The 15,855-nt window shown below is 40.5% G+C and overlaps 1 protein-coding gene across 4 annotated transcripts in view; it reads right to left on the reverse strand.

Annotated features, from left to right (window-relative positions):
* Window positions 1-4,104: 4,104 nt before the first annotated feature.
* Window positions 4,105-15,855, reverse strand: part of LOC122559526 (metabotropic glutamate receptor 8) — a 447,166-nt gene continuing 435,415 nt past the window's right edge. For all 4 annotated transcript variants that reach the window (XM_043709129.2, XM_043709130.2, XM_043709131.2 and 1 more), the window contains exon 11: window positions 4,105-6,991. In XM_043709129.2, the coding sequence (XP_043565064.1) occupies window positions 6,942-6,991 (50 nt within the window). In that variant the 3' untranslated portion in view covers window positions 4,105-6,941. The remainder of the gene's footprint in view (window positions 6,992-15,855) is intronic.

Consider the following 15,855-nt stretch of genomic DNA (forward strand, 5'->3'; position numbering starts at 1 on the left):
AAATCTTTCACATGAGGCAGTTAAAAGCAGAAAGCAGCTCAGCTCTGCTGAAATCAAACCTTGGTAAACAAAACAGTGGGGATTGTGGGGTGGAGAAAGGTGTAATAATCATGGAAGGCTGATTCCTGAAAGCTGAAAAGTGTCCAAGTGTTAATGAGATGATGTTCCTTCAGCTTGCATTAGGTTTCACTGGAACACTGCAACAGACCCGAAGACAGAAATGGTAAAATGAGAGCAAGATGGTCTTTCCCTTCCCTCTTAGAACAATGTCCTCACTTTGCGTCCCACCAGCCTCTGCATTCAAAAGACTATTTCTGCCCCCTCCAGCAGGATACCACCCACCAAATACATCCACACCCCCTTCCTTTGTCAGTTTCCCACAGAGATCGTTCCCTTTATGATACATCATTATTTGCAGTTCTAGATTTCAATATGCCACTGCAACTCAGGCACTTTGGGGTGAGGGGTGCAGGGATGGTTGCATTTGTTGTCTGAATGCAAAGTGTGGAGCACATTGCTTCTAGTTGTAATGGCTTGATTTCCCAATTCTGGACTGGATTGATTCAGGACCAGCCTTCCTGTCCTAACTATGTTGGACATCATGGTGTTGTGTATCAGACCTTAGGCACATAATCTCATGAAGAAGAGTTTCCTGTGCTTCAACAGTTACTATACAGTGATTTATTGCCTGTGAAACTCTTTGAGACATCCTGGTGTTACGAAAGGTGCTCTGCAAACTGTCTCTGTACAAAATTGAATTCAAATTGAATTTTCACAGCCAGGACTGAATTTGCACATGCCGTTTCTTTGTTCTATTTGTACAGACTGACGGTAATGTTACTTAAAATACAGCCCTATAATTATGGATGTTCGGGCTCACAGCAAATTTAAGAAGCTTCTAACAATTTTTTCACAATATAGCATTAGTGCACACATTGTTGCATAAACGTAGCTTAAATCCAGTATCAGGCCTGAGCAGACTTGATTGGACACAGGGCAAGAACTCTTACTTTGTTTTTCAATTGTGTGAGTTCCACTTTTTCAAAGTGAGTTCCAGCTTTCACATGAAACTTTCGCGTTGTGCAAATGAAAGGGCCTCGTGCTGGTGCAGGGTCATTTCAATCTTCGCTGCTCACGTGCTAAATGTCCAGAGCAGATTATCTGTTCATTACAGAACTCACATAACCAGTTCCAACAAAAAAAAGAGCCTCAGCCAGATTGCATCATGGGCAAATGAGCCGCTCTACATTAAAAGCAACCATTCTCCCAATGACTCTACATTTTGAATGCAAATGTACCAGAGAAAATCTGAGTTATCTCCCACTTGAGACTTCTGGAATTCCAAACATTCAAAGCCTATCTCATGTTTATCTTCTTCATCTTACATGCACACCTTTATAAATGTAACTTTTAAGAAAGCAGCATTGTCCAACATCCCTTTCACACATACCTCTTGAATCATTGTGTAACTCAAGAAATCAAACGTTTGTCTGCAGTTTTTAAAGTTTATTTTCCCTGTTTCCACTTCTCTGGTGCTAACAGTGATTTGGCATACTGTTCCATTAACAATTGACCTCTGGGACAGCGCCACTATTGTTATTATTTATGTGCAATCCCTGATTTAAAAAAGCGTTGGAGAAGTATTCCATTGTGAGGGTCTTTACACTGGAGCGTGGCTCCTTCCTTACCTAATGTCTCTCTAACTGTGTGTCCAGCACAGATGCAATAAAAAGCAGAGGCCTAGGATCACTTTCCTTTTTGACAAACCTGTTTCACAGTTAGCACTCTGACTAATTGCACCCTTCACACTGGGTGAGATCATTTTTCAGATTGAGGATTGAACTCGATACCACATAGTGCAGTGTGCATACTCAACAAGGGAGGCAAAAGTATCAGACGAGTGGCCGAGCCCGGCTTTGTCTTACCAATCTTTTATTCCCTAGGTCAACAGCAGCATTAGCAGATATTTGATCACAGACTGCAATTGCTTTCCCCTTACTGATGCTTATGGCAATGTAAGGTCATAAATTAGTGCGGCCATACTTGTTCTTATTAAGACAATCAGGTGCTGGTCTCTTCAGCGATATTGCTCTATGGATCATGAAGTCTCTATGGATGCCTTACGAAGAGAGTTTGACTAAGCTGGGACTTTTCTCTCTGGAGAGAAGGAAGAAGAGAGGTGACCTGATCGAGGTATACAAGGTAATGAGAGGCATGGATAGAGTCAATAGCCAGAGACTTTTCCCCAGGACAGGATTGACTGGCATAAGGGTCATAGTTTAAAGATATTAGGAGGAAGGTATAGAGGAGACGTTAGAGGTAGGTTCTTTACACTGAGTTGTGAATGCATGGAATGCGTTGCCAGCTGTGGTGGTGGAAGCAGAGTCATTAGGGACATTTACGTGACTGCTGGACATGCACATGGACAGCAGTGAACTGAAGGATGCATATGTTAGGTTATTTTATTTTAGATTAGGAATAATCCTCGGCACAACATTGTGGGCCAAAGGGCTATAATGTGCTGCACTTTTCTATGTTCTATGATCAGGCAACATTTCTTCCACAATTCAGGCCATTTGTAGTGAAGTTATGTTTGAGGGAAAATACAAACATTTTGCTTTATATGATAGCACACTATCTACAAATGCTGTGATTTGATTATGCATCTCCCCTAGGTTACTGTGAAAGTTTCTCAGCGCTAAGTTGCCAGACTAATAATAAAGTGAGCTTCTTGTGGTTGCGAATGTCACTATCATTCTTTGTGTCGTGTGAGTAGACCATGGGGATTCACTCCTGAATCCCAAATACATGTTGCTGTTGGGCCCATAAAACATCACATTTCATAAGCAGAATAACTAGGGACAAAAATGGACGCGGAGTTATTCCCAATTGCTACTGTCTTCATTGTTCTTCAAGTGCTTCAAGTGCTGACTGAAGAAACTCTGAACAAGAGAGATTAAGAATCTGCCACCTAATATTTATTTGTCTCACCGATTCTCTCCATCTCCTCCTGAAAATATTGCCTCCTTGCTGAGGTAAGATTCCTATGGTGACTTTGCCTGCCAATATTCTACCCAACGGACGATCCTTCAAATAGAAATCTAGACCATGAGATTTACCAGGGTACTTGTCAATAGAGGGCAGCAAATTGAAGCAGATCCTACACACATATACTTGCTGAAAGGGCAGATAAATGATGAACAAGATTGGGATCTCCTCCCTTCTCACATCTTTGAATCCATGACTTCTGGGTGCAGCCAATTCTTGCAGGATTGGATTTGGACTGCAAGCGATATTTCTCGCCTTGCTAAATTGGTAGGCATCCTAGCAGCAGAACTGCAACAAGTTCCTGAATGGAAGCTAGTCTACAAAATCAATGGTGAATTAAATCCTTTTTTTTAAATCAATGCAATGCATTTCAGTCTATTAAATGTGAAAAGAATATCACATGATGGTCAGTGTATTTTGTCTTTGTTAAGTTAATGATGTAGAGAAGTCAGAGAAAGGAAATTCTACAAGGTGCATGCAGACAGCTGTCATTTCTCCAGCAAGAACCTTTGCTAGACATTTATTTTGCCAGCACTTAGTAGGGATGGAACAAGCAAAGGCCACTCAACTATTCATCTCCATTTTTGTCCTTTGGCAGGCAATTAAGTAATATAAGGAAAATCTATGTCTTGCCTGAAATTCATGTCTTTCATTGAAATTCTATGATAAATATTCTTTTTCAGATCTTATTATAGTCAATAGTAAGAATCATTGTTCTAAAGTCTATGAATTATTCTTTAAAAGTAGAATAATATTGGATTTACATTTGACTTCTCAAAGCTCATTCCTAAAGGCATCTTAGATTTTTTAGTTGATCCCAAGATTTACCGCCCATTGGTTTGGCCAAGTCATGGAATTTTCCTGCTTTCTTTTAAATTGACTTCTCACAAACTTGAGCCATTTGCTTTGCACTCCGTGTGATTCTAATCAATTAACATTATGACATGATTTCCAGTAGAAAGTCACTTTGAGCATTCTCACTGCATTCAGTGTGCAAGCTAAAGTCATGCATAATATTTTACAATCTAGCAAAATGCCAACCATCCTTTGTGAAGAAGAAAGTGCAGAAAAGAAAGACACCAATAAAAATTCAATAACTTTTAGTCAATTAATTTCAATAAAAAATACCAGATGAATACAGGAGAAACATTTCAGGGTATTTACTCAATCTTTCTTTAACAAATGATATCAACAAGATCAATTACAGTGGAACCTACTTGTGATCAACTCATTTCAATTTTCTTCACCTCCTTTTTGCTAACCTCCCATTTAGGAAGGAAGGCGAAACTGGATATTGGCCCTCACTGTAGCAGTGTTCACTGCTGATCTGTCATTAGTTGAGGCAGAGTGACTCCCTTGCAGCCTTTTCCATACAAACCCCACTACCACCCTCCCATTAAAATAGTGTACACGGCCACCAAAAGGTGCCTGACTTGTTTTAGTCAGGCTAGTTGTTCTCACCCAAACTATACCCCCTGAGCAGGTCTCAAATCAATGTGTTAAAGGCAAACAGACTGCAGGTACAACATTTTAAGTGCAGTGTCTGGATGCCATGCCCACCCAACTAGTATTGAGTGCCTTTTAAGGGTCAACTTTTTCTTCGGTAAGTGGAGTTAATTTTTTTTAGGGATCCACTGTAATAAAGAAATCAAAACTGGAAGCCATTTACATTCCAGTACACACCTTGTTAACATAGGATCACTCCACCACCACTGCTTACATTCACCAGTTTCACAATGTTGCTCAGTGTAAACCATGTACCATATAGAATTAGTTGCTAGCGCGCCACCAAAATTCATGCAGAACTTATACTGTCAGTGTCATGCTAGGAATGATTATGACTAATGCATATTCTCTTAAGAAGTGTGGAAATGTGTGTACAATGCCAAGTGGAACTAGTAGGCTCTTGTCAGATGGGAGCACTGACTGGAGAAATAAGGGAATAAACATAAAGTGGATCGCACTGCGAGTTGCTTATCATTCTGTTTTGTGCCACAATAAAACTGTGAAGCATTCATTACATGGATGAAAGGCTTTGAGCTTGTAAACTTTATAAATTCCATTTGAAAATACAACCCATTCCTTTCTGTTGTTGCAGCTGAGTGCTTAATGCAATATTACATTAATCCAGAAATATAATTTGTTCTTTCCTCGCGTGTATTTTCCTAGAGAAAGGCAGATGCCCATTTGATCCTAGTTCAGTAAGCAAAGCCTAAAGCAATGTATTTTTAAGATCGACTGTGTGCTTGTGTCCTGGGTAGCTTCAGCTGATACTGGGTGAGGAACCTTTTTTGTGGTTTTGCTGATGTCTCTCCTCTATTCTTCAAAACCTTGCTAAGTCTTTGCAGGATTTAACGCATTCAAATGACAACAACAAAATGTTCTAAAGTTATCAGATTTAAGCAAAGTAGAATTGTAACCAAAACAATTTTGGGACATTTAATCAGTTTTGGTGATCATAAATATATGACTGAAGATGCCTTGAATTAATTCCATTTCTACAGCTCAAAGCAGTGATACTCTCATTATTGAAGTCTACGTATGGTTCTCTTATGCTCAGTAGCACAGCCACAGAGGTACTGGTGTGAATGTGCCACATGTTTAGATGTTGTTACAGAGAAAAGTATATTTTGATGCCCAACTATATGGTCCATCACTTATTATTCACCCTGGACACTACAGTTCATTCTACATTGTTTCTATCTGTGATAGTCAGGCCAATTGTTTAGTTGGCCTGCATGTGAATGCGCACTGCACTTATACTGTGGTCACCACGGTTTTGATGGTTATATTTCTGCTTTTTAGAGCAGTCTGACAGCTGGATTGTGCTCTCTAAAATATTGTGGGATCTTTTACTAGGTTAAAGATATTATATACATGTAAGTTATTACTGTATTTATTTGATGTTTCTTTTTGGTTCTTCTCAGCTGCCTTCCAATGCATGTAAAAATTAAATAAAAGCTTAATGGAAAAATCGCACCATATTGTTAAACAAGTTGAAGTTTGGAGGAAACTGATGTCTCAAATTGCTGTGGTCATTTTCAATAATTTTTAGCAAAGACAGGACCTTTTGCAAATGTGCCAAAAACGAAAGTGAAAATGTATGTTATATAGTCTTTACTAAGTCTTCGATCTTCCAAACCATAAACCATAAATGAGCTATGAGCCATGATCTAAATGAATGGTCAACAGGTTCGAGGGACTGACTGACTAGCCTACTCTTGATCTTAAGTTCCTAAGTGTAACCAAGTTTATAACTGACTGTAGTCAATGCTAGTGTACACATTGATGATGTCCATTTGCTGTGGCTGATCAGGTCTTAAAATAAGAGAGAAGGAAATTATTTCCCCATCTTTTTCAGGAGGCATGAAGACTTCACGTTAAATTACACTTGAACCTGTGACTCAAAAAACTCTGAATTTGCAAAACATTCCTTTATTACAAATACATCTGTTGTATAAAAATTCGACATGCTTCAACCTTTGCATTTGTTTAAGTGCCACGCAGTGTTGCAATCCAGCTAGTTGGTACACACAACAAGCCCTTTTGTTTTGTATTACGCAGGGCAGAGAAAGCCTTTCAAAACTAAGTTGAACAAGAATGAAAAATTGCACAATCACAAGACTTACAAGGAGAACAACAGGCATGGGTTCACTCTGGCCGACATTCTTTGCCAAAACAACTGCCAATTGCACGATGACCTGTTTAGGTTTTCTCGTCATCAGACCTGTGTCTTGGAATACACATGGGAACACCTCATCTGATGTAGCCGACGGCTGTTCTTCCTCAGCCTCACAGCAGGTAGTACAGTCAGAGCACTTTCCAAATGATGAGACACGAGGGTTCATTTTCATACATGCAGTCTCTTCAGACTACTTCAGATCTTAGCCAAGTCAGTTTGCATGGTTGCTGTAGCTGATATACGTTGTCTTGGTAGAAGAAGCTGTTGAAGACAGATTCACAAGATAGATTTGAACAATTGTTAATAAGGAAAGACTCAGATTATGTGATAAAACTGCAAATGTTGCGGTTATTCTCCTTATAACAGAGAAGATTACAGTTAGGGATGGGGGAGCCAGCTGTGAGTTTAATTGAGGTCTTCAAAATTGTGAAGGACTGGATAGAATAAATGAAAGGAGACTGTTTCCACTGACAGGAAACCAATTGTTACAACCCATTATCCAACATTAGTATCCAGAGGTCACACTCCTAAGAAATTTGACGAAAGAACCAAAGGTGAAACGAGGAGAAATTATTTGCACAGCAAGTATTGATCTCACATTCACTGCCTAAAACAGTGGTATAGCTGGATTCATTAGTGACTTTCACAAAGGCAATTGATATTTTTTTGAAAGGGGAAAAATATTGTAATTTTGTATAGCAGGAGTGGGAGAGTCAAAATAATTCAACAGTTTTTTTTAAAAAAAGCCAACATTGGCATGATGGGCCAAATGGTCTTCATCCGCTTTATAAAATAGCAATTGTATATGAATTCATTGGGGGACATGATATCTACTACTTTTAAGAGTGATGTGGAGATGCCGGAGTTGGACTGGGGTGGACTAAAAACCAAACGACACTAGATTATAGCCCAACAGGTTTATAAGAAATTGCAAGTTTTCAGAGCTCAGCTCCTTCCTCAGGCGTGGTATGACCAGGGAGGCAATTGACATTTTCCTGTCTAGATTTTAAAAAGAGTGTGAAAATTTTGCCCTCATTCCGGAACTAGCTTTGTTACTTCTGCCATTCCTGAATATAACTTCAAGTTGTGAATTCAAGCCAAACTTATTAAATGTAGATTTAGCAGATTTTTGATACATTAATTTGGAAGTGTTACTTTTCATTCAGCCAGAACATCTGATGTGCTGACAAAGCCAACATCTACTCTCTAAACCTGTTGCTTTTGGTGATGCTGGGCTTTCTTCTCAAACTGCTGCTATTCCCAGTGAAGCTATTCCCAATAATACTGTCAGGTTGGGAGTTCCAGAATGTTGATGTAATATTTCTGCATATGAGGACAAGGTGTGACTGTGTAGTGGTGCTGCCATATTTCTCCTTCCCACGTCTGTTTACTGTGCCAGTTTACAGAAGATCTTCCTGACATTTGCTTGGAAATTCTATTAGATAGGGGTGATTTTTTTTTTCTTTTGCAATTACCATAACGTTTTGGAGCCTTTGGAGATTTTTTATGGTATATATTAATATAGTGAAGATTGATCAAACCTGGAAAGATTAATTTGGGGGTATGAAGTGACAAGTTTCAATTCTGCACATTTATCTGTTTCTGGCTTTATTTTACTGATGGAGACTGTTACTTCTCAATTCAAGAATGCAAGGTCTTCACAAAAACAAATACATTTTATCTACGTATACAGTGATATATTTCACATCTTCAAGCAGTCTAACTGCAACACAATAGTGTCCAGTTCATTGCATTCATAATATAAGCTGCTTTTCCTGAGGACAAAGTCTCTTTAAAAATATTAGAAGAGAAAAATCCAAAAGCATGTAGTCTATGACCCAAATATTAGGCACAAATAAAGTAGCACTGAAAATTCTGGTTCTATTCAGTGGATTTTTGTCTGAGACAATAGAGCACATAAGTAGATTTAATTGCTCATCAAGAAGCCTATTGTTTGCAGTCCTATCTGCTGTGCACAATGCACTTCAGGCAGTGCTTAAAACATAGCTCTAATATAAAGGAATAGATTGCAGTTCTGCCATACCATAGAGCTCACATTTTAACTCGAGATTTGGACTTAAATATGTGAAATGTCATTTACAATGACTTTATCACATTCTTGTGTTACAAGCATTGACTTTTGTCTGTGCAAGTGAATACAAATGTAAGAAACAAATGCAGTACAAGTTCAATACCTGAGCAAAGTATCAGGGAGAAATTTCAAGGATCTTTTCATTGCAGCTTGCAACAATATTGCTACTCTGAAAACTAACCAGACTTTAAATGGAAACAATGACTATTTGGAGAAGAATTTTGTTGTGCTTCTCAGAGACATTACAAAAGATTTTATAAAAACTACCTAATCTCTTATCCCCCCCTTAATTTACCTAAATATCAGACATAGGTTGTCAAAAAGCATGGACTAGGATTCCCTGCTTAACAAGAATTATTACAGGTAAACAATTAGATTAGATTAGATTAGATTAGATTAGATTCCCTATAGTGTGGAAACAGGCCCTTCGGCCCAACGAATCCAACTGGCCCTCCAAAGAGGCACCCACCCAGACCCATTCCCCTATATTTACCCCTGACTAATCCACCTTCCACTACGGGCAATTTAGCATGGCCAATTCACCTAACCTGCACATCGTTGGACTGTGTAAGGAAACCGGAGCACCCGGAGGAAATCCACACAGACACGGGGAAAATGTGCAAACTCCACACAGACAGTTGCCCTTATGAACCATTGGCATAACTCCAGGTTACTATTCTAACCCTTTACAACCTCTGTTCTGCACACACAGACAGGAACAGACAAGGAGAAAAACATGGGCGCTATGGGCACTGGGAAAGTTTAAGAAAGTAGTTCAATGGATCTGCTGAGGGTGACTTGTGTTTTGATTGGAATGCTGCTTTTCTGTCTTCCTTCTCTGGATGCTTTCACTAGTTGAGGACGTAGAGAGTAACTGGTCCACACATATCAAAGCTCTTTGACTTGTACATTTAAAAGTTACACCTTATAGCAACTGCTGAAGGAAAGATAAACTAGATCTCTTCAGGCTGAAAGTGGCTTTTACTGCAATGATAGAGTTCCTGAGATGGAGATCTGATGACTTCTCACTATCCTGTTCATAGCTTCAAGCTCTTCAGCTACTTGGTAACTAATCAAATGGTTGTTAGCAAGCAGAAGGCCGTCAACATTGATAATATGTCACCACACATTCCAAACGGCTACATCTTGGTGCCTGAACTCCCATCTGGCCTCATCCTCAACTCCAGCATGTCTGCACTTGCTCCTACTACTGCTTGAACCAGCAATTGTGTAAACTGTGCTTAAAATGAGTGTCATAGAGCACAGAGCGTAGAACAGTACAGGCCCTTCAGCCCTCGATGTTGTGTCGGCCTTTTATCCTACTCTAAGATCAGACTAACCTATATACTCTTCATTGTATTATCTTCCATGCGCCTATCCAAGAGTCGCTTAAATGTCCTTAATGTACCTGACTCCACTATGACTGCCAGCACTGCATTCCATGTACCCACTACTCTCTGTGTAAAGCACCTGCCTCTGCAATCTCCCCTAAACCTTTCTCCAATTACCTTAAAATTATACCCCCTCATGATAGGCATTTCCGCCATGGGAAAAAGTCTCTGGCTAGCCACTCTATCTGTGCTTCTCAACATCTTGTACACCTTTATCAAGTCACCTCACATATTTATTCACTCCAACGTGTAAAGCCCTAGTCCTCTCAACCTTTCTTCATAAGACATGCCCTCCAGTCCAGGCAGCAGCCTGGCAAATCGCCTCTGCACCATCTCTAAACTTCCACATCTTTCTGATAATGAGACGACCAGAACTAAACACAATATTCTAAGTGTGGTCTAACCAGGTCTCTATAGAGCGACTGCAGAACCTTGTGGCTCTTAAACTCAGTCCCCCTGACAACACACCAAATGCCTTCTTAACAACCCTATCAACTTGGGTGACAACTTTGAGAGATCTATGGACATGGACCCCAAGATCCCTCTGTTCCTACACACTGCCAAGAGTCCTGCCTTTAACCCTGTTTTCTGCATTCAAATTCAACCTCCCAAAGTGAATGACTTCAGTCTTTTCCGGGTTGAATTCCATCTGCCACGTATCAGTCTAGTTTTATATCCTGTCAATGTTCCTTTGCAACCTACAACTAGCCACAACTCCACCAACCTTTGTGACATTGGCATACTTATTAAAACCCGCTTCCACTTCCTCATCCAAGTCATTTATAAAAATCACAAAGGGTAGAGCTCCTAGAACTGATCCTTCCGGAACACCACTGGTCACTGAGATCCAGGCTGAATATTTTCCATTTACTACCCCTCTCAGACAATCAGATTTCCCTGTATCCCATGACTCCTTACTTTCTAAATGAGCCTACCATGGGGAGACTTATGAAATCTCTTGCTAAAATCCATGTCCACCACATCCACTTCTCTACCTTCATCAACATGTTTTGTCAGATCCTCAAAGAATTCAATAAGGTTTGTAAGGCATGACCTGCCCCACGCTGACTATTTTTAATCAAACTATGGTCTTCCAAGTACTCATAAATCCTACATCCCAGATCCCTCTCCAATATTTTGCCCACCACTAAAGAACGTGGTGAGAATGACTGGTCTGTAATTCCCAGGATTATCCCTATTCCCTTTCTTGAACAAGGGAATAACATTTGCCATGCACTAATCATCTGGCACTACTCCAGTGGACAGTGAGGATGCAAAGATCATCACTAAAGGAGCAGCAATCTCTTCCCTTGCTTCCTGTAGTAACCTAGGGTATATCCCATCTGGCCCAGGGAGTTTATCAATCATTATATTTTTCAAAATTTCCAGCCTAGCCTCCTTCCTAACATCAACCTGTTTGAGCATATCAGTCTGTTTCATACTGTCCTCTGAAACGTCAAAGTCCCTCTCAATAATGTTGGGTTACCTATTTTTAAAAAACTGCTGAACAGTAATGTTTCGACAATCCTTAGCTTTAAAACAGTTCCTTTCCTTTTTCAGACTCCAATCAAAAATACAGTAAAAAGGTGCAGTGTTTACAATTTTTCCCGTCTAGAAGTGCACAGCAGTTTTGTCACAACAGCATCATAAATAGAAGGAAAGATCTATCACAATCTCATGATCGCTCAGAGTGCTTTACTGCTCTACAAGTATTTCTTCTGAAGTCCAATAACTGTTAAAATGCAGGAAATTGGCTCAAATGTGCACAGAGCAAGGTCCCATGAAAAACATGGAAATGATGAACAGATAATCTGTTTATTTTAGTTATTTGAGTGATATTAATTGAGGGATTTATATTGACAGCTGTCTTTAAAACTAATACCATGGGACCTTTGAGATTCTCCTGAGAAGTTCAGCATATCTTAGTTTAATGCCTGATCTGATAATCAGACAATGTAGTACTCTCCAAGGTCTGCAATGGAGATTCAGCATGGATACAAGATCATGTCTCTGGAGTACACACTGAACCTGAAACCTTTGATGCAGGCGAGATCATTCATTTAAAATGATTGACTCAGACCATCTAGTATGTTGTGGTGCTCGGCTGTAACAATTTAGCTACATGACACACAATTCATCCTGGTTGCTGAAGCATCTAAATATTTCAATAGTTCCCTCTCTCATATCTTTCATGTTCTGCTGTTATATTGTCTTTTCTAATATTTCACAATGCAACATTGGTCATTCATTTCTAATGTTAAAAATCACACAGCACCAAGTTATGGTCCAATAAGTTTATTTGGAAGTACAAACTTTCAGACTGCTGCTCTTTCATCAGGTAGCCTGCCTGATGAAAGAGCAGTGCTCCGAAAGCTTGTACTTCCAAATAAACCTGTTGAACTATAACCCAGTGTTGTGTGACTTTTAACTTTGTCCAACCCAGTCCAACATCAGCTCCTCCACTTCATTTCTGATGTGATACAGCTTCTTTTCTGAATTCTGCCCAGCAAGTTAATTGCAGTTGTACAGTAAAGCAGTAAATCACCGCTGACAATACTGGAAAAAAACTCAGTTACAACATAAAGGGGCCATTTGTCATAGAATCCCTACAATGTGGAAACAGGCCCTTGAGCCCAACAAGGCCACACCAATCCTCCAAAGAGTAACCCACCCATTCCCCTACCCTATATTTACCCCTGACTAATGCACCTAACCTACACAACCCTGAACACTATGGGGCAATTTAGCATGGCCAATCCGCCTAACCTGGACATCTTTGGTTTGTGGAAGGAATCCAGAGCACCTGGAGGAAATCCATGCAGACACAGGGAGAATGTGCAAACTCCACACAGACAGTCACCCAAGGCTGGAATCAAACCCAAGTCCCTGGCACTGCGAGGCAGCAGTGCTAACCACTGAGCCACCATGCCACCTCTGTCTTTACTGACTGCTTTATTTTTATCACATGAGACACCAGGGGAAAACCAAATGATCTGGTTTCCCAGTGTGATTGAGGCATGTGCATCTGAGCTGAGACCTGATGTTCAAGGGTTTTGGGTCGGTGAACCATCAAAGTGAGCACCTTCCCCCCCACCCCCACCCCCTTCCCACCCCCCTCCCCCCTCACCACCACCACCTCCCACTGAGGAATCTTCACATCTGCTCATTCTAACCGGTCGGAAACCTGAAAGCCAGAAGTACATTCAGCGACTGAATTGAAAGACAAAACCCTAACAGAGGGAGGGAGTTCTTCAGAATCTAGGAAATCAAGAGAAATGGAGAGTGAGGATGGAAAGTGAAGCATGCTGCTAGACACCTTTCCCAGTGTGGTCCCCTGAACATTATAAACTGCTGGAATGAGATGATGTTAAAGTCATCCAGATAGGGGCACCAGCATGCCAGGTAGTGTTCCTGAACACGTCCATTCTATTCTCTTGCTCTCTACTTTTTCATTACTTTTCTTTCTCCTTTCCCCATCCTCTGACATTGTGAGGAAGCTGCAGCGGTGCAGGTGGATTGTCAGGTGCTGTGGTGGTGGTGACCGAGGTGAGGAGTTACTGGCTGGGGTCAGCCGGGAGCCTGGACCTGGGCACTCGGCCGATCATTGGCTGCGGTGGTGGCAGTGCCTGGAGAAGGACTTCTGGCTGCGGTAGGAGCGGATTCGGTTGGGCTTCGATGTGGCAGTGGCAATGCCAGGAGCAGCTACTCCTCAAGTTCTGGGGCACCTTGCAGAGACCTTGGAAAAGCCTGGAGCTGTGTTTGTAGACCCCCTTGTACAGGAGATGAGGTCTATTGGTGTAATTTCTCTCTGCATCTCAAAATGGCACTGAATCTTGGCAACAAAATATCCATATCCTTCAAGATATATATGAGACAATAAATCATTAACTCAACTCCATAAACAAGCAAAAGCTGCATAAGGACGTGTATAATGGTGGAAACTTGAAGACAGAAAATTCACACACTCATTGCAAATCAGTTTACTGTGAAAATGAACTGCTCTTAAACAGAAGCAGATAGTCAGATCAGACAGTTCACAACAAACATTACAATGACACATCTGAAACCTGAAATACTATGAGCGTTTCTGTCCCTTAATTCGAAAATGTGCTTTTAAAAAGAGGACAGCTGCAGACACAATATAACTGCAGTTGTAAATTGAGTGGCTCACTGGGGAAAAAAAGTCTGTTTTGGACTGACAAAACGCAACACCTGAAGATGTGAAAGAAAATCCAGACAAAGAGAAAGTGACTCGAGGTAATGAACTGGCTGAATATTTCTCTACCCCCACCCCTTAGACCTGTTAGAGTGACACCTCTTGTGAACATTTTTGTGGTCAATTCCATTGCTTATACATTCCTAGATGAGGAAAACGAGAGCTTCAACTTTAGCCTGACTATTATCGTTAGGTTGCTGTGGTCCAGAATGTGCCTATTGTGCTGTGGAGGCCACAAAAGTAAACATCCCTGCACAGCAGGTAAGGAATGGAAGAAATGTGTCACTCCCAAATGCTGTAAACTCATGAAAAGAAGGAATCATGACAAAGGAACTGTACTCAGCTTACCTAAAAGCAAGAGTCTCAAAAACCACCTGATCAGCTGTTAACATCAATACAACCAGCGCAATGCCTGCTCTTCATGTACAATTCAGAGACTGATCCGTGTACCCTTTTTTAAAAAACTTTTACAATTTTGGACTGACTTTTTATTTCTAATCTGTCTGCACGTGTATTGGGTTAGCATTTTTTTTTCTGTAGTGGAGAATCGAATTATCTCATATCTGGCTGATATAAGCTCAACTGGTTGCTTTTGAAATACAAGTTCTTGAGATCTGGGAGAAAGGTATTCACAAACTAGTATTCAGTGAGCCACCCAATTTCTACCTGCAGTTATATTGTCTCTGCAGCTGTCCTCTTTTTAAAAGCACATTTCGGAATTAAGGGCTGAAAACACATATAGAATTTCAGGTTGTAATGGTTGTTGTGAACTGTCTGCTCTGATCCTCCATTCTTACTTTATCATATAGACCTATTAGAACATGCCCTTCGGCCCACGCTATTGTACCGAGGAACAATCGTAATGTAAAATAAAATAATTTAACCTAAGCATCCCTCAATTCACTGCTATTCATTTGCATGTTAATGACTCTGCTTCCACCACCATGGCTGGCAACGCATTCCATGCATTCACAACTCTCTACGTAAAGAACCTTCCTCTGACATCCCCTCTAATCCTTTCTCCTAATATTTTAAAACAATGACCCCTCATGCCAGTCAATCCTGCCCTGGGGAAAAGTCTCTAGCTATTGACTCTATCCATTCCTCTCATTTTCTTTTGTACCTTGATCAAGTCACCTCTCTTCTTCCTTCTCTCCAGAGAGAAAAGTCTGAGCTTAGTCAATCTCTCTTCATAAGGCAAGCTCTCCAGTCCAGGAAGCATCTTGGTAAACCTTCTTTGCACCCTCTCCAAAGCCTCTGTATCTTTGGGCGACCAGAACTGGACACAATATTCCAAGTGTGGTCTCACTAGGGATTTTTAGAGCTGTAACAAAACCTCACGGCTCTTAAACTTGATCCCCCTGTTAATTAGTACATCTTTCTATTCCAACCTTCCCTATCTTCCTCTAGTTCAACTATTCCATGT

This window comes from Chiloscyllium plagiosum, unplaced genomic scaffold (assembly GCF_037043375.1).
Source record: "Chiloscyllium plagiosum isolate Xiang-an unplaced genomic scaffold, Cpla_swu_hap1 HiC_scaffold_19, whole genome shotgun sequence".
Lineage (NCBI taxonomy): Eukaryota > Metazoa > Chordata > Chondrichthyes > Orectolobiformes > Hemiscylliidae > Chiloscyllium > Chiloscyllium plagiosum.